This window comes from Jaculus jaculus, chromosome 12, assembly GCF_020740685.1.
Source record: "Jaculus jaculus isolate mJacJac1 chromosome 12, mJacJac1.mat.Y.cur, whole genome shotgun sequence".
NCBI classification, from domain to species: Eukaryota; Metazoa; Chordata; class Mammalia; order Rodentia; family Dipodidae; genus Jaculus; species Jaculus jaculus.
In genome coordinates, this window is record NC_059113.1 from 57,486,269 (window position 1) to 57,513,215 (window position 26,947).

At 42.6% G+C, this 26,947-nt stretch overlaps 1 protein-coding gene and 1 pseudogene across 1 annotated transcript; one reads left to right on the top strand and one right to left on the bottom strand.

Annotated features, from left to right (window-relative positions):
* Window positions 1–26,849, bottom strand: Dctn5 (dynactin subunit 5). Its single transcript, XM_004670199.2, has 6 exons — window positions 26,710–26,849; window positions 25,041–25,109; window positions 18,517–18,635; window positions 13,731–13,842; window positions 6,551–6,653; window positions 1–742 (listed from the first exon to the last, which is right to left on the bottom strand). The coding sequence occupies exons 1-6, from the start codon at window positions 26,755–26,757 to the stop codon at window positions 645–647; spliced, it is 549 nt and encodes a 182-aa protein (XP_004670256.1). The 5' UTR covers window positions 26,758–26,849; the 3' UTR covers window positions 1–644.
* On the top strand, window positions 3,530–3,645 carry LOC123453792 (annotated as a pseudogene).
* Window positions 26,850–26,947: the final 98 nt, after the last annotated feature.

Below are 26,947 nucleotides of genomic sequence, written 5' to 3' on the forward strand. Positions count from 1 at the left end.
GGTTTCACATAGCCCACCAGACTGACCTGGAACTCATTATGTAACCTTGAACTCATAATCCTCCTGCTTTCTATCTCCCAGGTCCTGGGATTACAGGCACATACCACCATGCCTGGCTTTTCCCTCCTCCACATTTTAATAAGCAATAGGACTCTGGGCTCGGAAGTTACAAACACTTAAGACACAACTTCAAGCAACTGTGGCCACTGTCCACATGTTAGCAGCAAGAAAGCTGGGTGTTATCTATGTGATGGTGTGATTAGTGCACTGCTGTGAGCAGCACCCCAGCTACATGACCTGTAACTAGGTATGTATGGCTGCTCTGTAAGCTTCAGCCAGGGTCTGGTCCTCTGCAAGGCCTTGGGGCTAGAATGTTGAGAACAGATGTTTCTGCAGTCCACAGATAATGTCTTGAAGTGACTGTTGATAAGGTATAAGCACAGCCTGCAGAGACAATTCCTCCAGACATTCTTTTAGTAAATTCTAAATGCTCAGAATCCAGAGGGAATAAAAAATCCTAAATTAAAAAACAAAGGAGGAGAGAAGGTGCCAAAGACACAATTGCTCTTGTAGACACTGACTGCTCACTCTGTCCCCAAGTTCATCTTAGAGCTCAAGAGAATTCAAGCTATGGGGCAGAGGCACTAGACTTGTGTCAGGGGCAGAAACTTCTGGTAGTAGCTCTTGGTGACATCAGTCATCAGCTCCTGTGTACACTCCGGGAGCTCCCCTGAGAAGAGTCCTGGGGAGAGAGAAGACTGGGTCAAGCGAGAGGAGCATGGAGGCCTGCAACAAGATTCTCTTTGATTCATATCTTCCACATGAAATGTATCTGTATGTGGGAACAAATACTACAATTCTTCGAATGAAAAAACATTCCAGGTAGAAGTGGTCAGGACCTTCTCATAAGATCCAAAGAGTTATGGTATGTCTGACTACTGTTGAGGTTGTTCAGATCACTTGTTCCCCTCCCCAAGGACTCTGGCATGAGACCCACTGAGCTCTACAGCCCTTATCCTTGAGGTAAGAAGCTGTCCTGCTATTCAAAGGTAAAACTAAACTGGCCATCACAGAGAAACTAAAGCAACTACACTATATACAGGTCAAGATGGAGGACACCAGAAGGGTCCTACAGAAGACAAATGATGTAGAAAGCACAGTCAAGAATTTCTGAGATGTCACTGTGTCCACCCATACAGTGTTTTGAAGGATACTTCAAAAATGGCCAGTATAGCCGGGTGTGGTGGCACACACCTTTAATCTCAGCACTCAATAGGCAGAGGTAGGAGTATCACCATGAGTTTGAGGCCAGCCTGAGACTATATAGTGAATTCCAGGTCAGCCTGGGATAGAGCAAGTCCCTACCTTGAAAAAAACCAAAAGAAAGAAAGAGAGAGAGGGAAGGAGAAGGGAGGGATGGCTAGTACAGCTCTCTTAATTTATACCCTGTGGCCTGACAATCCAACTTCTAAGAATGTATGCCAGAAGTAACACAGTACAGGTATAAGGTGCTGAGGCCACAAAGCTTCCAGCAGTGGAAAGCCAGGTGAGACGTCTAGTGGTGCCTATCTTATACTAGGGGCAGATTTTAGATACACTGTGGCAAGTCTATCTACCCAACACAAAAGCTGTAACCCTTAAGAGGAATGAGGCAGGTCTCTACACACTTAAAGAAAAGCTGTCTGAGGTATACAGTTAATAAAGGTCAGTTAAGGGCTGGAGAGATGGCGTAGCGGTTAAGCGCTTGCCTGTGAAGCCTAAGAACCCCGGTTCAAGGCTCGGTTCCCCAGGTCCCACGTTAGCCAGATGCACAAGGGGACGCACGCGTCTGGAGTTCGTTTGCAGAGGCTGGAAGCCCTGGCGCGCCCATTCTCTCTCTCTCCCTCTATCTGTCTTTCTCTCTGTGTCTGTCGCTCTCAAATAAATAAATAAAATTTAAAAAATAAAAAAATAAAAAAAATAAAGGTCAGTTTCAAAACATCAGAGAATAACAGAGTGTGATTTCATGTAAGTATGGAGAGTTTCCCATACCCATATTATATGCATATAGATATATGCACATAATACATAACAAAATATAGCATATAAAACACAAAAACATTATACATAAGCAATTAACTGACAGGATAGAAAAATAAGTCTAAAAACTTAAAATTCAGCTGGGCATAGTAGTGCATGTTTTTAGTTCCAGCACTTAAGAGGCACAGGTAGGAGGACTGCTATGAGTCTGAGGCCACCCCGAGACTACATAGTGAATTCCAGGTCATACTGAGCTAGAGAAAAACCTTACCTTGAAAAACCAAACTAAATAGATAGATGAATAAATATGATAAAACATAAAATTCTCACAGGTACTCTAAATTAGAAGTCCATGTTAGAGTTAAACACATGTTTGAGGGCTACAAAGATGGCTTAGCAGTTAAGGTGCTTGCCTGCGAAGCCTAAAGAACCATGTTCATTCTCTCTCCAGATCCCACAAAAGCCAGATGCACAAAAGTGAGACAGAGGCAACTGCAAGGTTGCACATCCCCACTAGGTGGTGCAGGCATCTGGAGTTGGATTAAGATGGTTGAGGCCATGGCATGCCAATTCTCCCCCCACACACACAGACACACAAACTCTCTCTGTGTAAAAATGTATGTATATATGTATTATGTATGTATGTGTACATATATGGATGGATGGATAGATGATTGATTGATTAATAGATAAGATAGACAGACAGACAGACAAATTGATTGATTGACTTGAGCTTGACATGGTGGCACACACCTTTAACCCCAGCACTTGGGAGGCAGAGGTAAGAGCACAGTGAGTTTGAGGCCACTCTGAGACTACATAGTGAATTCCAGGTCAGCTGTGGCTGGAGCAAGATCCTACCTCAAGGAAAAAAAAAAAAAAAGTTTGATCTTTATAGTTTGTTTGTTTTAAGGTAGTCTCACTCTAATAACTAGCTTACCCTGAACCCAGTCTGTAACCTGAGATTCAACTTGATCCTCCCATCTCCCAACGGTATGCTAAAATTACATGTGTGAGCTACCATGCCTGGCCTAATCTTTTTAACATAATTAGACAGCTCAAAACAATTCAGAGGTAATTCTATACATCTCTGAAACTTGTTCCCATTGCTGTGAGTGATTAAATGCTTTAAGTTGGAAAAGAAGTGGCACCACCCAGTAGTAGATACCATGTGCTGTCAAGCCTGTGTGAACCTGTGATGTGATGTGCTTTTGTATATGCACCATGATTTCGGCAACATCTAGAAAAAGATACTATATTGAGGAGTGGTTGAGAAATGTAACATTCTCCTCTTCCTTCTGCTGGAATAAGCATGTAAGCATGTATTACTTTTTTTTTTTTTTTCAAGGTAGGGTCTTATTCGAGCCCAGGCTGACCTAAAATTCACTATATAGTTTCAGGGTCATCTTGAGCCTATGGTGATCATACTACCTCTGCTTTTCAAGTGCTGGGATTAAAGGTATGCATCATCATGCCCAGCATGTATTACTTTTGATTCCTCACATATTTGAGCTTTGTGCAGTGGCAGTATCATAGCCAATAATGTTTATCTGAGGTGCAATTATTGCTAGTTGAAAACTTTTCCCAATACACCTCACATATTGGAATTTGGAGTTCAGCTCCCGAGGGCCTCTACCTGTGGACATCCTATCAGCCAAGGTTGAAAGGTCATGCACTTGTTCCTCTTCTGCATCCCAACAGTACCACTGGGATTAATCGTGTTTCATGCTAATTTTTCAGTATGTAGAATTCTGCTCATTCTGGAAACATAAATTGGAATCCCCAACCAATCTGAGGGTAAGAGTATAGCAGAATTTCTCTACAGAGCCTTTTCTTTTTCCACCTAGAGCCAACGCCAAGAGATGGGGTGGGGGAGAGAGATGCTTTCTTTTCCTCGTGCTGATGGCAGATTTGTTCTACAGCAACCTTCTCTCGAGGGGAAGCCTTTCAAAAGTATGAGATTCTCTGCCGTGTGTGGATCTGAGGCTTTATGTCTATCACTTATGAATACTACATCTACTGCAGTCAGCATCCAATCCCTATACTCTTTTTGTTTGTTTTGTTTTTTCAAGGTAGGGTTTCACTCTAGTCCAGGCTGACCTGGCATTCACTATGTAGTCTCAAAGTGGCCTCGAACTCACGGTGATCCTCCTACCTCTACCTCCCGAGTGCTGGGATTAAAGGCGTGCGCCACCACACCTGGCTTCAATCCCTATACTCTGAGAGCTTGGATTTCATTGTTTCTAACCCCTGATAATTTCCTTATCATCTTGTCAACCCAATTATTCATTTAAAAGGGAAACTCGGGCTGAAGAGATGACTTAGTGGTTAAAGTGCTTGCCTGCAAAGCCAAAGGACCCAGGACCCACATAAGCCAGATGCACAAGGTAGCACATGCACCTGGAGTTCATTTGCAGTGGCTGGTGGCCCTGACATGCCCATTCTCTCTCCTCTCTCTATTTTCTCTTTCTCTTTTTTTCTCTCTCTCAAATAAGTTTTTCAAAAAGCTCTAAGAAGAGACAGCCTCTTTAGCAAATGGTGTTTTGAAAACTGGATATATATCTGCAGAAGGATGAAAATAGTTCTTCTCTCTCTCCATGCACAAGAATTAAATCCAAATGGATTAAAGACCTTAACATCAGACCGGAAACTGAAACTGCTAGAGGAAAAAGTAGGGGAAACCCTTCAACATATTGGTCTTGGCAAAGACTTTCTGAATACAACCCCAATTGCTCAGGCAATAAAACCACAGATTAATCACTGGGACCTCATGAAATTACAAAGATTTTGCACTGCAAAGGACACAATGAAAAAAGCAAAGAGGCAACCTACAGAATGGGAAAAAATCTTCGCCAGCTATATATCTGATAGAGGATTAATATCTAGGATATACAAAGAACTCAAAAAGTTAAAAAATAAGGAAGCAAACAAGCCAATCAAAAAATGGGCTATGGAGCTAAATAGAGAGTTTTCAAAGGAAGAAATACGAATGGCATATAAGCATCTAAAAAAATGTTCTACGTCACTAGTCATCAGGGAAATGCAGATTAAAACTACATTGAGATTCCATCTCACTCCTGTCAGATTGGCCACCATCATGAAAACAAATGATCATAAATGTTGGCGGGGATGTGGAAAAAAAGAAACCCTTCTACACTGCTGGTGGGAATGCAATCTGGTCCAGCCATTGTGGAAAACAGTGTGGAGGTTCCTAAAACGGCTAAATATTGATCTACCATATGACCCAGCTATAGCACTCCTAAGCATATATCCAAAGGACTCATCTCATTTCCTTAGAAGTACATGCTCAACCATGTTTATTGCTGCTCAATTTTTAATAGCTGGGAAATGGAACCAGCCTAGATGTCCCTCAACAGATGAGTGGATAATGAAGATGTGGCACATTTATACAATGGAGTTCTACTCAGCGGTAAAGAAAAATGAAGTTATGAAATTTGCAGAAAAATGCATGGACCTGGAAAGGATTATACTAAGTGAGGTAACCCAGGCCCAGAAAGCCAAAGGCTCCATGTTCTCTCTCATATGTGGATCCTAGCTACACATGATTGGTCTTCTGCGTGAGAATGAAAATACTTAGTAGCAGAGGCCAGTAAGGTAAAAAGGAGACATAAAGGGTAGAGAAAGGAAGGGAGGAGGATACTTAATAGGTTGATATTGTATATATGTAATTACAATGATTGTAATGGGGAGGTAATATGATGGAGAATAGAATTTCAAATGGGAAAGTGTGGGGGTGGGGAGGGAGGGAATTACCATGGGATATATTTTATAATCATGGAAAATGTTAATAAAAATTTTTAATTTGAAAAAAAAAAGCTCTAAGAAAATGTAAAAAGAAAGAGAGAGAGAGAGAGAGAGAGAGAGAGAGACCCTGCCTCAAAACAAAGAAAAAGAAACCTGCCATATTTCACATAGAATTTTTATGTACTTTGTTTCAGGATTTTGTTTTGGATTGGTTTGGTTTTTGGTTTTTTGAGGTAGGGTTTCACTCTAGCCCAGGCTGACCTGGAATTCATTATGGCGTCTCAGGGTACCCTTGAACTCACGGCAATCCTCCCACCTCTGCCTCCTGAGTGCTGAGATTAAAGGCGTGCGCCACCACGCCCAGCTGTTTCAGGATTTTTTTTTTAATTTTTTGTTCATTATTTATTTATTTATTTGAGAGTGACAGACAGAGAGAAAGACAGATAGAAGGAAAGAGAGAGAATGGGCAAGCCAGGGCTTCCAGCCACTGCAAACGAACTCCAGACACATGCGCCCCTTGTGCATATGGCTAACGTGGGACCTGGAGAACTGAACCTTGAACTGGCGCCCTTAGGCTTCACAGGCAAGCGCTTAACCGCTAAGCCATCTCTCCAGCCCTGTTTCAGGATTTTTAATCAACATATCAAAGACACAATTATAAGAACAAAGAAAAAAAGACACAAATTATGTGCATTACTTTTGTGATAGAAAATAAAATTGAGTTATAAGAAAGTTAAAATATAAGACTAATCAACATCAATGTTACCTGGACAGCCTGAGAAAATCGTGAACGGAGGGACCACAGTTTCTGGAGGTAATACTGTATTGTCAAGAATTTTGCAGCAGTCTTTCAATACACACCGGCGCCCCTGAAATCAATCAAGACATGGGAGTAAAGTCTGTCTAGTATGCTATGAGGAAGGCTATTGAATATTTTCTTTTGTTTTTTTTCAAGGTGGAGATCTAGCCCAAGCTGATCTGGAACTCACTCTGTAGTCCCTAACTAGCCTCAAACTCATAGCAATCCGCCTACCTCAATCTCCCAAGTGCTGGCATTAAGGGCATGTGCCACATACCAGTGCTATCGTATATTTTCCATTTTCATGATGTCATATAATATTCGGAGACCATGACAAAGCATGATTGCAATTATATGTTTCAGATGGAACCTGACAAAGAGATGGGGGAAGGTGTGTGTGCACGCATGGGATTTGAGGGAGGAGGGTTGCATGCTAGGGACAATACAGGTTTTCCTAGGCATAAGAGACTGCAAACTTCAGTCTTCTAAGAATTATATTTAATTTTTTCTTTTATTTGATCTAGTGAGCATCTGTTGTTTTGCTCCCCTTTCTTATGGTAACATTATGGCCTATGTGCTTCATTGTGGGCCCACACACAGGCTCCAAGACTGACCACAGTGACCGGTTTAGGGAACTGACACATGAGCCAAATTAGTCTGATGAACCTTAACCATGGTTCTGCTAGGACTACAGGGAAAGAAGCACTTTCCACTGGAGTTTCCAGAAGATGGATACTCAGAACAGCCATCTCTTTCCATAATGGAAGAACCTGTCTGGAAGTGAACCTCCAGAAGAAAGAGAAAAAGGATGTGAATACATTCTCATGACATACATCACTGAAGCCCCTGAGCCAGTGGAGCACGGCATTAGGATCTACTTCAGGCCTCTTGGTTCTCATAAGGGAATGCACTTAGTTGGCACATCCCAGTGGAAGGTTTGCTTGCCTCCTCTGTCAGCTGTGCCTGGAACAGTCTTGACAAGTCACTTGGCTACAAAGGTTCATTTGTTCTCCTACAGGTGACAGTTATTTGGATGCCTGGTCTGTTCAATTTATCCAGTCATCCCATTTTTCAATCCTGCCATAATCCACAGCATTTTAAGGGCAAGAAAAAGGTTGTAGGAGACTCACTTATTTGATAGGTTGAAGTAGTGTATATAAGTTAAAGCTAGGCCTCAGACTATTCACGGAGTAGATAGAAGTTTCCATCTTTATTAGCTGTGTTTACCAGGGCATTAAGTACACTATGCTCTGGGAAGAACAGTCTGACAAAAATCTGGGTACTAAAATATAGTCAAATAGAAGAAGAAAGACATCAGGTCCCTGGATCACCCTGTACCTCATTTACTGAGGCACACATCACACTTGAATCCAGGGCTCACTGATCTGACTAGTCTAGCTGGCCAGCTTGTCCCAGGCTGACCCCAGTTCAAGGCTCGATTCCCGGACCCACGTTGACCAGATGCATGAGGGGGCGCACATCTCTGGAGTTCATTTGCAATGGCTAGAGGCCCTGGTGCACCTCTCTCTGCCTCTTTCTCACTCTGTCTGTTGCTCTCAAATAAATAAATAAATAAATGTTAAAAGAGAGAGAGAGAGAGAGAGAGCCAGGTGTGGTGACGCATGCCTTTAATCCCAGCACTTGGGAGGCAGAGGTAGGAGGATCGCCATGAGTCCAAGGCCATCCTGAGACTGCATAGTGAATTCCAGGTCAGCCTGGGCTAGAGAGAAAAAAAAAGAGACAGAGAGAGAGAGAAAACTGAGCAGCAGCGTTCATCCCTCTCTCTACTTGCTCCCTGTTCAAGCTTGTCATGCTGGAGCCTTCCCTTTGGTACTGTAAGCCGAAATGAACCCTTTTTCCTGCCCTAAGCTGCTTCTGACTTGGTATTTTGTCCCAGCAAAGAGGAAGTAGCTGATACAGTATTGTTTGTGTAGCCTTTCCATCTGGCACGTGAGCAATTATTATTTACACCAGCACACACTCACACCATCAGCAGACCACTGCATGGGACACTAGGAAGGGCCTGTGTGCCATGTTACCTTTAGCACCAGGATTCTAGGGATCTCAATCTTTTCCCCAAGATTAGAGTTTACCAAGGTTCCCTAAGCAATGCTAATATGGAACCATGACAAGGTCAAAAATTGTTCTCTCAAAACATGGTACAAAAAGCAGAGTACCTAGCCAGGTGTGTGGCACATGCTTATAATCCCAGTTATTTGGGAGGCAGAGGCAGCAGGATCACAAGTTTAAAACTACCTTGGGCTACAAAGCAAGTTCTAGCCTAGCCTCAACAACTTAACAAGACTCAGTCTCAGAATAAATGGGCTGTGAATATATTTTAGTGATAGAGTGCTTGCCTAGCATACACATTGCCCTTAGTAACACACATACTGCATATACACACAAGGATCTTACAACAGAACTAGAATCCCCTAAGTACTGGAAATAGAATTTGGACTTTCAGACATTTTGCTCTGTGGACAGGATGCTAGGGCAAGGCTACTATATTTTTACTTGGCCAAGGAAAACACTAACAAACAAAAAAATGGCTAAGATTAAGGATTTTACTATCTCTATATTTTTAGTTCAGTTTTTCAAATTAGTAATAATTGTACATATTTAGTTACAGTGTAATATTTACTGTATGCATATGAGTGCTGATCAAATCAAAGTAACCAAAATTTCTACCTTGCTGGGCATGGTGGTGCACGCCTTTAATCCTAGCACTTGTGAGGTAAAGGTAGTAGGATCACATGAATTTAAGGTCAGTCTGAGAACTACATAGTGAATTTTAGGCCAGCTTGGTCTAGAGCAAGATGCTACCTTTAAAAAAGAAAAATTCTATCTCCTTTTCACTTCTTCATGTATGGAGCCTGCACACTTCTCTTTTGTAACTCTTCATAAAATACACAGTAAGTTGCTGAGGCTGATAGTCACCCTGCTGTACTACACAGCACCAGAATATACAGCTTCTACAGAACTATTCTCCAATTTTCCCTCCCCTTCCCTTCCTGCCATCTAGTGAGTATTCTCTCTTCTACTTGTGATCAACTTTTTATCTCTCCCCTTTCTTCAACCTCAGGCTGAACTATGATCTTCTGTCTTGATGCAGACTAAGGAATTCCTCGTCAGCAAGAACACTTGGCAGAATAACCATCTCCACAGTGCTGAACAGCATGTCAGAGGAGAAAGGCCTGCACCGTCACTTCTGCTGTCTCCTCATGAACTACATGGTTTTTATATGTTCTTTGACACTTCAGGGTCTGACTCTTATCCAGGATAAAAAGCTGGCTCTGTATTTTCAAGAAACATGAACATGGTCTTAATGTTTCCTGTTACCTAGTCTGAGGCATATGTTTTCCCTGAACATTAGGCAGATCCACGTTGACATGGAAATTCTCACCTTGTATATTCTCAGAAACCCCAACAACATCAAATTCTTTATCCACAAAACAGCAAGAAATCCAAACCTAGGTTGGGTAAAACACACAGACGCCTGTGCTCCTAGGAATGAGGGTCCTGCAGGTGCTGCAGAGCCAGGGGCAATGCACTACCAGTAGTCCCCTAACCACACGCCCTTTGTTGAGTCTGACCCTTACGCATGCCAACCCCCTTGCTGAAATGCCAGGTTCCCACTGTCTTCTGTGGCCATTTTGCCTTCACCAGTTATACTCTAGGCAGTTATTTTACTGTTTGTTTATGTATATATTTTAGTTTTTAAAGGTAGAGTCTCACTCTAGCCCAAGCTGACCTGGAATTCATTAGGTAGTCTCAGGTTGGCCTCTAATTCAGTGATACTCCTACCTCAGTCTCCCAAGTGCTGAGATTAAAGGTGTGTACCAACATGCCCAGTTACAGCTAATCTTAATTTTACTCCCCTTTTGCTTTCACCACTTTCCTAAATTCTCATCACTATTAAATATTAATTTTCCATTGGGGTATAAAATATATTAAGGGCTAGACAGATGGCTTAGCAGCTAAGGTGCTTGTGTGTGAAGCCTAAGGACTCATGCTTGACTCTCCAGGCCCTATATAAGCCAGATGCACAGTGACACAAGCACTCAAGGCTGCACATGTGCACAAGGGGGTTCACAAATCTGGAGTTTGATTGCAGTGGCTGAAGGCTCTGGAATGCCAATTCTTTCGCGCTCTCTCTCCCTCTCTCTTACTCTCTTGCATTTAAAAAAAAAAAATAGAGAGAGAGAGTTAAGATCTTTAGAGGAGGAGAGGGAGACCCTACCTTGAAAAACCAAAAAAAAAGAGATCTTTAGAGGAAAAAACAAACCCAAAAGCTTATAGGGGGAGAAATGGTTTAGCAGTTAAGGCTCTTGCTGGCAAAATCAAAGGACCCAGGCTCAATTCCACAATACCCACATAAAGCCAGATGCACAAGAGGATACATGCATCTGGAATTCGTCTGCAGTGGCTACGGGCCCTGGTATATCCATTTTCTCTCCATCTACTTCTTTCTTTGTTTCCTCTCTCTCTCAAATAAATAAAGAAAATATATTTTTAAGTTTATGCTCAAAGAACATATCCAGCCAGGCATGGTGGCTGTATCTTTAATCCCAGCATTCAGGAAGCTGAGGTAGGAGTATTGCTGTGAGTTCCAGGTCAGCCTGGAATACATGAGACTTTGCCTCAAAAAAAATAATAATGAGGGGGCTGGAGAGATGGCTTAGCGGTTAAGCGCTTGCCTGTGAAGCCTAAGGACCCCGGTTCGAGGCTCGGTTCCCCAGGTCCCACGTTAGCCAGATGCACAAGGGGGCACACACGTCTGGAGTTCGTTTGCAGTGGCTGGAAGCCCTGGCTCGCCCATTCTCTCTCCCTCCCTCTATCTGTCTTTCTCTCTGTGTCTGTCACTCTCAAATAAATAAATAAAAAATGAACAAAAAATATTTTAGAAAAAAAAAATAATAATGAGGGCTGGAGAGATGGCTTAGCGGTTAAGCACTTGCCTGTGAAGCCTAAGGACCCCAGTACCTACATTAGCCAGATGCACAAGGGGGTGCACGTGTCTGGAGTTCGTTTGCAGTGGCTGCAAGCCCTAGCGTGCCCATTCTCTCTCTCTCTCTCTCTCTCACTCTTTCTCTCTCTCTTCCTCCTCTCTGTCACTCTCAAATAAATAAATAAATAAATAAAACATAATAATGATAAAAACAATAATTACAAAACATAATAATGATAATAACAATAATTACATAGCCAACATGGTAAGCATTCTACCTTTATACAATGATTTCTTTCACCATGTATTGTTTTTGCATTCCAAAATTTCCTTAAGGAAGATATATTATAGTAGTCTCCAATCTATCCTTAGTTCTTTTGTTTTTTGATTTTTTTTTGTTTTTTTAATGTAGGGTCTCACTCTAGCCCAGGGTGACCTGGAATTCATTATGTAGTCACAGGGTGGCCTTGAACTCATGGCAATCCTCCTACATCTGCCTCCTGAGTGCTTTGATTAAAGGCATGTGCCAATATGCCTGACTTCTATCCTTAGTTTTGCTTCTCAAGTTTCAACTACCTGAGGTCAACCAGCATTCAAAATTATTAAGCATAACATTAAGTGGAAAAAGTAAGTGTGCTCTGCCTGACTGTCGTCACTGCCAGCCTACCCATCATTTGCCAGTCATATCAGCTATCAGAAGAGCTGTGGACACACCTCAGGCTTGAGCTAAGTAACGCTTCTTTAAGTTAAGAATAACGTGGACTATTTAGATAAGCAAAGGGAAGCCTTGAAGTACTTCCTTTATGTGAAAAGTAAAAGAAAAACATTTATAAGTTTTTAATATTTTTTTTAATTAGAGAGAGAGAGAGAATGGGCACGCCAGGGCCTCTAGACGTTGTAAAAGAACTCCAGATGCATGAAAAACCTTGTGCATCTGGTTTACCTGAAGTTCTGAAGAACAAAATCTGGGTCCTTAGGTTTCACAGGCAAGTGCCTTAACTGCTAAACCATCTCTCCAGATTGAAAAAAATATTTTAAGTCGGGCATGGTGGAACATGCCTTTAATCCCAGCACTCGGGAGGCCGAGGTAAGAGGATTGCCATGAGTTCAAGGCCACCCTGAGACTACATAGTGAATTCCAGGTCAGCCTGGGCTAGAGTGAGACCCTACCTCAAAAGACAAAAAAAAAAAAAAAATATATATATATATGGAGAGGGGGGGAGGGAGAGGGGGTAGGGAGGAGAGGGAGGGAGGGACAGACAGAGAAAGAATGGGCACACTAAGGCCTCTAGCTACAAAAAGCAAACTCCAGACACATGTGCCACCTTGTGCATCTGGCTTTATGCGGGTACTGGGGAATCAAACCTGTCTCCTTTGGTTTTGCCAGCAAGCACCTTAACCACTAAGCCACCTCTCCAGCCCATAAACTAAAATTTATATGCTGAGGTTTCTAAGACTAGTGAGAATTATTTTTGTGAATGCTTTATTGATGATGTGTGATTTATAAGTAAAACTTTATCACAGGCATGTATATATAGGGAATATAATATACTTGTAGGCTTCAGACTGTAAGCTATTTTAGGTAACACAATAAATACTCTATATATGTATATTCATATTGCCTCAATTCAAATCCTAGCTGTACCACTTATACCACTGATGGTTCTCAGTCCTATCACCTGCAAACAGAGATAATAATAGTACTAACATGGATGGTTATAAGGATTAAATGAAGTAATGAAGGAAAAGAGCTTAACATCATATGGAAGAGGTTTTGGTTTGTATCTATGTGTATGGGTCTTTGTAGTGTTGGACATCAAACCCAGGGCTTCTCACATACTAGCAAGCCCTATACCACTGAGCTAGATTCCCAACCCACTAGTCATCATCATTAATGCTTGCAAAAACTCAAAGCTGGGTATGGTGGTGCATGCCTTTAATTGGGAGGCAACAGTTGGAAGATCACCATGAGTTTGAGGTCACCCTGAGATTACATAGTAAATTCTAGGTCAGCCTGAGCTAGAGTTAAACCCTACTTCAAAAAACAAAACAACAACAAACTCGAAACCCAGTAAGAAAATGCCTAACCCCGGGAGAGTTAGAAATTACTCCTAGCCTAGCACTGCAGTCTCCCTGACATAAAGCATAAGAGGTGGAGGAGAAATGAGGCTGCGTAGGTAGGTGTGTCACCATACTCACAATCACACAGTTCTTGCCAACGTGAACATAAGAACCAATCTGAGCAGCGTTGACCACACAGTCTTCCTCAATAAAGACATGATCCCCAATATGTAAAGGAAAGAATGCGACACTAAAAGAAAAGAAGAACAAAGAAAAGTCAAGGTGACGGACTTTACTTAAACTTGATAAAACTAACTACAGATTATAATCTCAACAATTTCATCTTGAATTTCTTTCTTTTTTTTTTTTTTTGAGGTAGGGTCTCATTCTGGCTCAGGCTGACCTGGAATTCACTATGTAGTCTCAGGGTGGCCTCAAACTCTCGGTGATCCTCCTACCTCTGCCTCCCGAGTGCTGGGATTAAAAGCGTGCGCCACCACGCCCGGCTTCTTTTTTTTTTTTTTTTTTTTTTGAGGTAGGGTCTCACTGTAGCTCAGGCTGACCTGGAATTCACTATGTAGTTTCAGGGTGGCCTCGAACTCATAGCAATCCTCCTACCTCAGCCTCTGGAGTGCTGGGATTAAAGACATGTACCACCACACCTAGCAAATTTCTTTATTTAAGTAGGGTCTTTATAGGGGGCCCAGGTGTGGTGGTTAAACTTGGCTGTCAACTTGCCAAGATTTAAAATGACCATGGAAACAAATCTCTGGGCATGTCTGTGAAGGATTTTTTGTTATTAGGTTAATGAACTATACTAAATGTGGGAAATGCCATTCCATGAGTTGGGATCTTGCATTGCATAAAAAGGAGAAAGCACTCTGGAGGCTGAGGTAGGAGGATCATCATGAGTTCAAGGCCAGCCTAGGTACAGAGTGAGTTCCAGGTCAGATCACTACAACGCACTCTGTATTTTTCATAGCAATGAAACAAGTAAGCAATATCTCATGTTAGAACTTGCTAAACTGGTCTTGAACTCTTGATCCTTCTGACTCAGCTAGTGAAGTACTAGGTTTACAGGTGTGTCAGGTGTGCACCACCACCCTTGGCTTCCATTTTGTCTCAAGAGACATATTCAGTTTCATAATAGCGTATGGGATTGTGACCCACAGTTTAAGAAGCTGTGGGCTACAGCAATACTGATACCTACTTAAATTAAAAATTCCAAAGTTTACAGTATTATCTGATTATAGCAAGGGAGAAAAAAATCCAACTTTACCTTCAAAATATATTTATTGGACTGAAGAGTCAGCTTAGTCGTTAAAAGCACTTGTCTGAAAAGCCTGAAGACCCAGGTTCAATTCCCCAGTACCACATAAAGCCATACACATCTAGAGGTTTGCAGCTGCTAGAGGCTGTGGTATGCCCATTATTTCACACTCCTCCCTCTTTACCTCCCCTTCCTGCTTTCTCTTTGCTTACAAATAAATAAATAAACATCTAAAAAATATGTATGGGCTAGAGAGATGGCATAGCAGTTAATATACTTGGCTGAAAATCCAAAGGACCCCAGTTTGAATCCCCACTACCCATATAAGCCAGATGCACAAGGTGGCACATGCTTGTGGAGTTCATTTGCAGTGGCTGGAGGTCCTGGTGTACTCATTCTCTCTTTTTATTTTATTTTATTTTTGGTTTTTTAAGGTAGGATCTCACTCTAGCCCAGGCTGACCAGGAATTCACTATGTAATCTCAGGGTGGCCTTGAACTCCCAGTGATCCTCCTACCTCTGCCTCCCAAGTGCTGGGATTAAAGGCATGTGCCACCACGCCTGGCTACATATATATTTAAATATTTTATTTATTTATTTGAAAGAGAGAGAGAGGAAGAGGGAGAAAGAGGGAAATAAAAAGAGAATGAAAGCCAGGCGTGGTGGCACATGCCTTTAATCCCAGCACTTGGTAGGCAGAGGTAGGAGGATCACTGGGAGTTCAAGGCCACCCTGAGACTACATAGTGAATTTCAGGTCACCCTGGGATAAAGTGAGACCCTACCTTGGAAAAAAAATCACATACACACACACACACACACACACACACACACACACACGCATGTATGTATGTATGTATGTATGTATGTATGTATTGAGAGAGAATGGATGGGTGCACCAGGGTCTCCTACAAACTAACTCCAGATACATGTACCACTTTGTGCATCTGGCATTATGTGGGTACTGGGGAAATGAACCTGGGTCAACAGACTTTACAAACAAGCACCTTTAACCACTGAGCCATCCCTCCTACCCCCAAAGTCACCTTTGACTCATGTTTTGCTATTTATACTTTCTTTATTCTATATTTTCCATCAAGACTACTCCTGCTCAAACATCCTTCCATTCACCAATTACCCCACTGGTTCTTGGTGCTTTTCTCGGGCCATTGCCAGCCCAATAATGCTGTGATCAGAAGGTGGAGTCAACAACTCTAACAGAGTGTCAATCTCTGTATGAGTCCACAAGAAAGAACGATGGTTTTCTGGTTTTCCGTCAGTAGCATATCCTCAGTTTGTAAATGAATATTTCTAAGTGAACAGTTTACAATGACTACCTGACCTAACTTCTGTATGTAACAGAAATCTTGGAAATCATCATTATTACAGGAAATATGGGACTATTCCTGTATGATAGAGGAATAGTATTATTCTTACAACCTATAGTCAGTTGCCTTTTCACTGTTCTTCCTAACCATGCTCATGGATATCATCTATGGCTGAGGTACCACATTCACATATCATAGTATCACATGATATATATAGCAGCTATCATATCACAGTCTCACATTATATAGTAGCTATCTGCTTACATAGTTGCTTTTACCACTAGATTTTAAGAATCTTAAAGCAAAGACTGTATCACTTGACTTTGATGCCCACTTTACAACCAGTGGTTAGCAAAGAACACACTCACTGAATGAATGCATGCTATGTTGGATGAAATGAGGTGAGGCCTTAACAAAGTAGGACTAGGAAGGCAATTAGTCATGAAGAGAGAGGCAAAGAGGACACCACCATCACAGGCATGGTCAGTTTTCTTGCTTTTTCCCTGTCTTTTCTTGCACTGTCCTTGTTTCTACTGAGAAATCAGCAGGCCTGACTCTACTCTGCCCTCTGGGTCACAGCTGTTCATATCAGGTTGATATGAACTCAAGTTGGGCCAATCAGATTTGGAAATATAAGAATTCTGGTTGGTAAATACTGGAGTGGAGAGGTCATATAAACAAGGGCCTGAGGCAGCAAAGTGGGCTCCATGACAAAAGGGGAAGACAGAGCCAAATTGAGGAACAGAAGGGGAAGCAGAAGCAAGAGAATGACAGCACAGAGGAGACAGTACAATCTCAGAGACAGAGGGGAGAAAGAACAGGTGCCTTGACTATATCTAGCTATCTAGCTGCAGGCTCAAGTCTAAACTTGGCTCTTTTTTTCCGGCAAGCACCTTAACCTCTGAGCCCTCTCCAGCCCCTTGGCTCTTTTTTCTAATCTTGAATTTTATCAAGTAAGCCTGTGTTAAATGAAGAGGCCCCTCCAGTGAGTTGTTGGCCAGGGAGGTCCCTGATGCCCCCAAAACATTATAGGTCATTGCCGAGGCCCTTGGCTTCCCACCAGGAATAGATGGTAAGACCCTATTGCTAAAGGCTCCACATACTTGGACTGCAAGGCCACTGAGAAATCCTGCTGGAACTGAGCTGATACCTTCCTCCATGTAGACCAGCTGACAGAAAGCTGAAAGAAGCCATTCTACATGTAGTTCAATGGGAGAAAGAGATACCACCAGTGAAGATACTCAACAGTGGACACTGCAAGCCTTATAATTGGCCAGCCAACCCAAATGAGCCAATGGGTGTAATAGCAGCATGTCTGTCATGGTGGAAACCAACTGCCCTCCAATTGGACTGGAGGCCTGCTCCATGGGGGGAAACACATCCCTGATACTGAAAACTTAAACCAGAGGTAGTCATGAGCCCTAGGGGTGTAACATCTGCTGATGTCTGGAAAAATGTATATACTATGCTATCAAACTGCCCAATAAGCACTTCTCTTAATATTTATACCCTTATATTAATGCTACTCTCACTTTGGATAGAGAATCTTCTCTTTTCAGATAGCAGTGACTTTGGGATGACTCAAAAAGTATCATAGTGCTGGCAAGAAGTGACTGGTACTGAGTAACATCTCGATCACACCTTCCAAGGCTCAGGGTCTAATGCGGATGAGGTGGCGGAAAGAATGTAAGAGCCAAAGGAAGGGTGGGACTCCGTACAATGTGCTCCCTCCAGACCTAAAATGGCCTGGATATCCATGACCTCATAGTGCCTGACACTACCTACACAAGACCATCATAAGAGAAGGAAAAGACTATGACATCAAAATAAAAAAGAGACTGATTGAGATGGGGAGGGGATATGATGGAGAATGGAATTTCAAAGGGGAAAGTGGCGGGGGGAGAGTAATACCATGGGATACTTTTTACAATCATGGAAAATGTTAATAAAAATTGAGAAAAATAAATAAATAAAAGATGAAATGAGAGAAAAAATAAAAAGAATTCCAGGTCAGCTGTACTACAGCAAGACCCTATCTTGAAGAACAACAGCAAAATAAATAAATAAATAAACAAATGAAAGGCAAAAAAAAAAATGAAGAACCCTTTTTTTGTTTTTGTTGTTGTTTTTATTTTTGTTTTTGTTTTTGCTTTCAGAAGATTTCTGGCAAGCAACTATTAACAGATTAAAGCCAACACCCACAGCTATGTTCTTCCTCCCTGGCCAAACAACAAGCTAGACCTGTCCATATACAAATTACACACGGACATGGATATCACCAGTAGAGCATCTTGCCCAGAACTGGAATAGGTAAATGGATCACATACCCTTTGCTGAATTTCTTGAATGGTGGCCTGATGACACTACGACTTTTCACAACACAATGACGTCCAACTCTTACATTTGCCAGATCTCCTCGGATGATACAGTCATTCATGACAATGGTCTAGAAAACAGATGAAGAGGGAAACAATAAGAGACCACACCTAAACAAAGTAGAAGGTGAGGATTGACTTGAAAGTAGTCTCTGACTTCCACATGCATGCCTGGTACATACACTCCACACACTAACATGCACACACAAGCACCAAGTACACACTTTTTTAAGTTCCATGAGAAAATGTTAAAAAAAAAAAAAAGAAAAGAAAAAGAAATCTAAATGGCTTGGTCATTGACTATGGTAATAAGAGAAAGTGAACCTAGAAAAGACTAAGATTGTAAATTAGGTTGGGCATGGTGACTGGACTTCATCAAAATTAAAAACTTAAGCCAGGCATATTGGTGCTTGCCTTTAATCCCAGCATTCGAGAGGCAGAGGGAGGAAGACCACTGTGAGTTCGAGGCTACCCTGAGACTACATAATGAATTCCAGATCAGCCTGAGTTAGAGTGAAACTCTACCTTGAAAAACATAGGGGAAAAAAAGCTGGTTTTCTATCTTGCATTGGTCCAGTTTTTCCTTACTATGGCCCCATTCTACCTTTTTGGAGTATCAATGTATGTTGGAAGTATGTAACTTTTGTTTTAATTTTGCAGGTCTCACAGTTTGACTGTCTTGAGTCTCAAATGAGACTTTGGACTTTTTTTAAAAAATATTTTATTTATTTGAGAGACAGAGGAAGAGGCAGAGGGAAAGAGAGAGTGGGTGCGCCAGGGCCTCCAGCTGCTGCAAACGAACTCCATATGTGTGCGCCCTCCCCTTGTGCATCTGCCTTACGTGGGTCCTGGGGAATCGAACCAGGGTCCAAAGGCTTCACAGGCAAATGCCTTAACAGCTAAGCCATTTCCCCAACCCTCTCTTTAACTTTTGATGTCATTATCTTTTCCTCCTCTTATGATGGTCTTATGCAGGTAGTGTCAGGTACTTTGAGGCCATGGATATCCAGACCATTTTGTGTCTGGAGGGAGCATGTGGTCTGAAGTCCTGCCCTTCCTTTGGCGAGACTTCGGACTTTTGAACACTGTTGGGACTAGTAAAAACTGGGGACTATTTTTTTTCTTTTTTGGCTTTTTTTCAAGGTAGGGTCTCACTGTAGCCCAGGCTGACCTGAAATTCACTCTAGTCCTAGAGTGGCCTCAAACTCACAACGATCCTCCTACCTCTGCCTCCAGAGTGCTGGGATTAAAGGTGTGCACCACCATTCCCAGCTATGGGAACTTTTAAAATTAGGCAAAATGCATCTTGTACGATGAGATGGCCAGGAGTCTATGATTGCCAGTATTGTAATATAGTAGTTTGAATGTAAAATACCCATAGCCTGATGTGTTTGTGATTAAGCTTCATACTTAATCCTCAGCTGAGAGCCTTTGGGAGGTACAGCTTTACTGGAACAGGTGTCAGTGGGGGCTGGCCTTGGGTGTTATGGGTCACCCCCACTTAGCTCACTCTTTCTCCACTGATGTGGACATGTGATGCCTGGCTCTCTGCCTCTGCCATGCTTTCCCTGTCATGCTAAAACTTCCCTTCAAAACTGCACACAGGAAATAAAGCCTTTGCATTCATAAACTGCTTCTGATCAGCAATTTTGTCCTAGCAATGAGAAGGTAACTTGGGTGACAGTTCCTTTGTCATTAGTGAGTCAGGAAGACCACCTAAAATGAGATCTTCACTTCCTTTTCCAACCACAAGCTGTGGGATTCTGACAGGGTCACTCTAAGTCACAGTGGTCCCACCTTGCCAGCTCAGCTACAACCTAAAAACTGGACAAAGAACTAAATAGATATTTTCCTAAAAAATACAAGTGACCAGCAAGCAAATGGAAATATACTCAACATCCTTGGTCATGAGGGAAACACAAATGAAATCAAAACTAAGACAGTACTTCATTTACCACTTAGTATGGCTAACACACACACACACACACACACACACACACAAAATAATAATAATAATAATAATAATAATAATAATAATAGTAATCAGGAATATATGAGAAACATGTGGAAAAACTAGAACTGTGTACGTTGCTAGTGGGAATATAAAACAGTGTTGACATTGTAGAAAGCACTGAGCAGTTTCTTTCTTTTTAATTTTATTATTTATTTATTTATTTGACAGAGAAGGGGAAGGGAGAGAGAGAGAATGGGTGTGCCAGGGCCCCCAGCCACTGCAAATGAACTCCAGACACGTGCACCCCCTTGCACATCTGGCTAATGTGGATACCGGGGATTCGAACCTGGGTCCTTTGGCTCCACAGGCAAGCACCTTAACCGCTAAGCCATCTTTCCGGGCCTGGGCAGTTTCTTAAAAACTTAAACATACGGCTAGAGAAATGGCTTAGTGGTTAAGGTGCTTGCCTGCAGAGCCTAACAACATGGGTTCGATTCCCCAGAACCCATGTAAAGCCAGATGCACAAAATGCTGCATACATCTGAAGTTTGCAGCAGCTACAGGCCCTGGCATGCCCAGTTCTCTCAACCTATCTCCCCTCCCCTCTCCTCTTCTCTCTCTCTCTGCTTGCAAATTAAAAAAAAAAAAAAATTAATATTGGGCTAGGGCTGGGAGTAGTACTCACACCTCTAGTCACAGCACTTGAGAGGCAGAGGTAGAAGGATCACCATCATTTCAAGGCCACCCTGAGACTATATAGTGAATTCCAGGTCAGCCAGGGATAGATAGAGTGAGACCCTACTCAAAAAAAAAAACTTGGGCTTGGGCTAGGGCTGGAGAGATGGCTTAGCAATTAAAAGGTGCTTGTCTGTAAAACCTAAGGACCCAGGTTCGATTCCTCAGTAACCATGTAAGCCTGATACACAGAGTGCACATGTGTCTGGAGTTTGTCTGCAGTGACTAGAGGCCCTGGCATCATGTCCATTCTCTCTCCCTCCCTCCCTCCCTCCATCCCTCCCTTCCTCCCTCCCTCCCTCTCTCTCTCTCTTTCCTAAATAAATAAATAAGTAAAATATTTTTAAGGTGGTGCATGCATCTAGAGTTTGGCTGCAGTGACTAAAGATCCTGGTGCACTCATTCTCTATCCTTTCTCTTAAATATACATACATACATATGTAAATCTTAAACACAGAATCAATATTTGACCCAGAAATTGTACTCATTTTTATAATTTTTTTTTATTTATTTGAAAGAGGAAAAGAGGCAGAGAGAGTGTGTGTGTGTGAGAGAGAGAGAGAGAGAGAGAATGGGCACACCAGGGCCTCCAGCGACTGCAAACAAATTCCAGATGCATGTGCCACCTTGTGCATCTGACTTACATGGGTCCTGGAGAGTAGAACCAAGGTCCTTTGGCTTTGCAGGCAAGCGCCTTAACCACTAAGCCATCTCTACAGCCTGAAATTGTACTCTTAAGTATCTACTTACTTAATCAGCTGAATGCATGGACTTAAACCAATACTTCTACAACAATGTTTATAGGCACTACTCCTGGCTAAGCTGTTAACTAGTATCATACGTAATTTTATGAGTTTACTTTAAAAAAAATTGTTTCTGGGCTGGAGAGAAGGCTTAGTGATTAAAGCACTTGCCTATGAAGTTTAAGACCTAGGTTTAACTCTCCAGAACCCACATAAGCCAGATGCACATGGTGGCACATGCATCTAGAGTTCATTTGCAATGGCTGGAAACCCTGTGTGCTCATTCTCATTCTCTCTCGCTCACTCGCGCGTGCTCTCTTTCTCTCACATAAATAAATAAAAATATTTTTAAAAATTTTTTGGGTTTTTTGGGGGGTGCTGGAGAGATGGCTTAGCAGTTAAGCGCTTGCCTGTGAAGCCTAAGGACCCTGGTTCAAGGCTTGATCCCCCAGGACTCACATTAGCGAGATGCACAGGGGGTCCATGCATCTGAAGTTTGTTTGCAGTGGCTGGAGGCCCTGGCACACCTATTCTCTCTCTGTCTCTGCCTCTTTCTCTCTCTGTCTGTTACTCTCAAATAAATAAATGAAATTTGTTTTTGAGACAGGGTCTCTTATTATGTTGATAAAGTTGGCTGACTATATAGCCAAGGGTGGCCAGGGTACATGTCTGTGATTCTAGCATTCTACAGGCTGAGGTGGGAGGACTGTCATGAGTTTGAGATCACCCTGGGATAGCAGAAATACATAGATAGCACCACCCTGTCAAAAGAAGAAAGAAAGAGAGAGGAAGGGAAGAGGAGAAGAGAGGGAGGAAGGAAGGGAGGAAGCAAGCAGGCTGGCTGGAGGGATGGCTTGGCAGTTAAGGCATTTGCCTGCAAAGCAAAAGGACCCAGGCTTTATTCCCCATGACCCATGTAAGCCAGATGCACAAGGTGGCACATGTACCTGGAGTTCATTTGCAGTGATAAGAGGCCCTTGTGCACCCATTCTCTCTATCTGCCTCTCTTTCTCTCAAACAAATAAATAAATAAAAACAAAAATGAGAAAAAAAGTTTTAGGGTTGGAAGAAATGACTTAGTGAAAAGGCTCTTACCTGCAAAGCCTAAGGACCCAGGTTCAATTCCCCAGTACCCACATAAGCCAGATGCACGAGGTGGTGCATGTGTCTGGAATTCATTTACAGTGAATGGAAGCCCTAGCATACCCGCTGTCTCTCACAAGCACGCTATTTGCCTCTACCTCTCTCCCTTCCTCTCTTCCTTCCTCCCTCCCTCCCTCTCTCAAATAAATAGGTAAAATGTTTGTAAAAATTTTTTTTGTTTGTTTTTTGAGGTAGAGTCTCAATCTAGCCCAGGCTGATAGGAATTCTCTATGTGGTCTCAGGGTGGCCTTGAACTCACAGAGATCTTCCTACCTCTGCCTCCTGAGTGCTGGGATTAAAGGTGTGTGCCACCATGGCCAGCTGCAAAGAACTGTTCATTTATTTATTTATCTATCTACCCATTTATTTATTTATTTATTTGAGGTAGCATCTCATTCTGGCTCAGGCTGCCCTGGAATTCACTATGTAGTCTCAGGGTGGCCTTGAACTCACGGCAGTACTCCTACCTCTGCCTCCAGAGTGCTGGGATTAAAAGGTGTACACCACCACACCTGGCTTTAGGATATATTTTTTTAAAGTTTTAAAAAAGCAGTTTGGCCTTTAATCCCAGCACTCAAGAGGCAGAGGTAGGAGGATCCCCATGAGTTTGAGACCACCCTGAGACTACATAATGAATTCCAGGTCAGCCTCAAAACCCTATCTTTAAAAGAAAAAAAAAAAATAGTTTGGGCTGGAGAGATGGCTTTATGGTTAAGGTGCATGCCTGAGAAGCCTAAGGACCTAGATGCACATGGTGGCACATGCATCTAAGGTTCATGTACAATAGCTAGAGGTATTGGTGAACCCATTCTCTCTCTCCCTTGCTCACTCTCCTTCTTCCTCTCTCTTCAAATAAATAAATAAATAAGAATAAAACAGCTTACTATCTATTCATGTTCTGTCTGGTTTATATATAAATGTATGACCCCATAGCCTGTAGGGTTTTTAAAAATATTTTTATTTATTTATTTGAGAGAAACAGAGAGGGAGGGAGGGAGAAAGAGAATGGGTGTGCCAGAGCCTCCAGCCACTGCAAACAAACTCCAGATGCATGCACTATTTTGCGCATCTGGCTTACATGGGTACTGGGGAATTGAACCTGGGTCCTTGGGCTTCACAGACAAGCAACTTAATCACTAAGCCATCTCTCTGGCCCTGAAGTTTAGTTATTTAGTTTTTTAAGAGAGATAGAAACAGAGAGAAAGAGGTGTTATAGGTCCTCCTACCACTGCAAACAAACTCCAGACTCATGAACCATTTTATGCATCTGGTGAGTACTGGGGAATCGAACCCAGGCCATCAGGCTTTATAAGTAAGCATCTTTAACCACTAAGCCATCTCTCAAGCCCCAGTCTGAGGTATTTTTGATTAAGCAACCTATTTAGTCTTCAGCATGTGCAGTCCTGCTGGAGTTGATGTGTGACCGGTGGCAGATCTCGAGTCCAGCCCTACAGAGTGTGCCAAGAGCCAGTTAAGCTCTGGTTGTTACTGCTTACAGGTGCTCGCTTTTCCATCTCTGTTGTGGATGTATGCTGGAGTGAGCCAGCTTCCTCTGCCATAGTGAAACTTCCTCTGGAATCTGTAAGCCTGAAATAAACCCTTTCCTCCCATAAACTGCTTCTGGTCAAGTGTTTGTCTCAGCAATGAAAAGGTAATTGCAACACTGTCTAATAGTCTAGGACATGACACAACATTGTGGAATAATTCTGCCATTGTATTTTGGCACTGGCACTAAAGGACTTTCATCAGAGCCTTTCTTTTTTGCATTTAATAAATCCAATTTGGAGAACAGAAAAGAAAGGCAACTACAAATGTACAATACACAGGAGACGTGGCAACTCTGCTAACATGGTAATTAGTGGAAAGTAATGAAAGTATGAATCCTGGAGCTTTTTCCTTACCTTGCCATTGAGCACAATATTCTGGCTCCCACACAACACTGACTGGCGACTAACTTTGTTTCCAGATGCCTAAAGGAAAGATAAAAACACAGGGAACAAAATTAGAAGGCTTATCAGGTGTGGTGGCACACACCTTTAATCCCACCACTTGGAAAGCAGAAGTAAGAGGATTGCTGTGAGCTCAAGGCCACCCTGAGAATACATATTGAATTCCAAGTAAGCCTGGGCTAGAGTAAGACCCTGCCTGGAAGAAAAAAAATGAGAAGGCTTTGGACTACAGGATTCCCTCAAAAAAGCTGGTATTAAACCAGGTGTAGTGGCACATGCCTTTAATCTCAGCACTGAGGAGGCAGAGGTAGGAAGATCACAAAGTTAGAGGCCACCCTGAGACTATATAGTGAATTCCTTGTCAGCCTGGGCTAGAGCAAGACCCTACCTCGAAAAACAAAAACAAAATAAAAAGGGCTCATATTCAATTGAAAATTACTTGAAATGGAGCACGGTCTAAAATGGGATAGGGGCTGGGCAAACACCTGCAACCCTAGCCATTGTTTAAATATGAGGACTGTGGGTTTGAGGCTAGCCTGGGTCTATTACTGAGACCCTGTTACAAAGAACCTGAATAAATAAGGAGAGAGGGCTGGAGGAACTGCTCAGTGATAAGAGTGCTTAATTAAAGGGCATGGTGGTGCATATCTGTAACCTCTACATTTAGGTGATATGGAAGAATCAAGTTTCAAGACCAGCCTCAGCTATATAATGAGTTTTAGCAAGATGAGATTCTGTCTTAAATGAATAAATAAATAAATAGATGTGAGGCTGGGGAGATGACTCAGTAGTTATGGGCGTTTGGTTGCAAAGCCTGATGATCCAGGTTCTATTCTCCAACAACCACATAAAGCCAGATGCACAAAGTGGAGCTTTCATCTGGAGTTGGTTTACAGTGGCAAGAGGCCATGGCATGCCAATATCCTGTCTTTCTTTCAAATAAAATAAATAAATAAATAAGAGGGTTGGAGAGATAGCATAGCAGTTAAGGCGCTTGCCTGCAAGGCCAAATGACCCAGGTTCGATTCCCCAGTACCCATCTAAAACCAGATGCAAAAGATGGTGCATGCACTTGAAGTTTACTGCAGTGACTGGAGACTGGAGGTCCCATTGTCTATCTGCCTCTTTCTCAAATAAAATATTAAAAAAGAAAGAAAGAGAGAGATAGAGAGAAAGAAAGAAGGGAGGGAGGGAGGGAGGGAGGGAGGGAGGGAGGGAGGGAGGAAAGAAAGAAAGAAAGAAAGAAAGAAAGAAAGAAAGAAAGAAAGAAAGAAAGAAAGAAAGAAAGAAGACGTGCTTGCCTAGTATGCATACATACACACACAACAGCCTACTCTGGGCATGCAAGGGGGACCATCGGGTGGGTGGAGCAGAGCTGGAACAGGCCAAAGGTGAAGCACCGTTCTCTATATGCCTCTTTCTCAAATAAAATATTAAAAAAAAACACAAGATGTGCTTGCCTAACACACACACACACACCACCCCCCACCCACCCACCCTACTCTGGGCACGCAAAGGGGCGTAAGATGGGTGGAGCAGAGTAGGGACGGGCCAAAACTGCCGCCCGGGCCTCCAAGGAAGCCAGGCCCCGCAGACTGAAGGCAGATGTCTGAACGCGCACCGTCTCGATGTACTCAGACTTGTTGTAGAGCAGCTCGCCCAGCTCCATGGCTGCCACCTCCTGTGTGCACCTCCCGCTCCTGTCAAAGTCTTGCGGGCTGACAGAGATTCAGGCTCCTTCCGGCTGCCCCTCCACTTCCGCTCCCGGCAGCCCCCGCTCTCATCGACTGCTCGACTCTCCTCCCAGCGGCCCCGCTCCGCTGCTCGACGGTCGGAGCCTGCGCGTGCGCAACTTGAGC

What these genes read in the sequence shown, in the direction of transcription:
- Dctn5 (XM_004670199.2), bottom strand. Translation starts at nt 26,757, where the DNA reads ATGGAGCTGGGCGAGCTGCTCTACAACAAGTCTGAGTACATCGAGACG. An exon ending in TTCAAGAAATTCAGCAAAGG is followed by an intron (nt 13,843 to 18,516) that starts GTATGTGATCCA and finishes CTTTTCTTTTAG; the next exon opens with TGTCGCATTCTTTCCTTTAC. An exon ending in TTGGCAAGAACTGTGTGATT is followed by an intron (nt 6,654 to 13,730) that starts GTGAGTATGGTG and finishes GATTGATTTCAG; the next exon opens with GGGCGCCGGTGTGTATTGAA.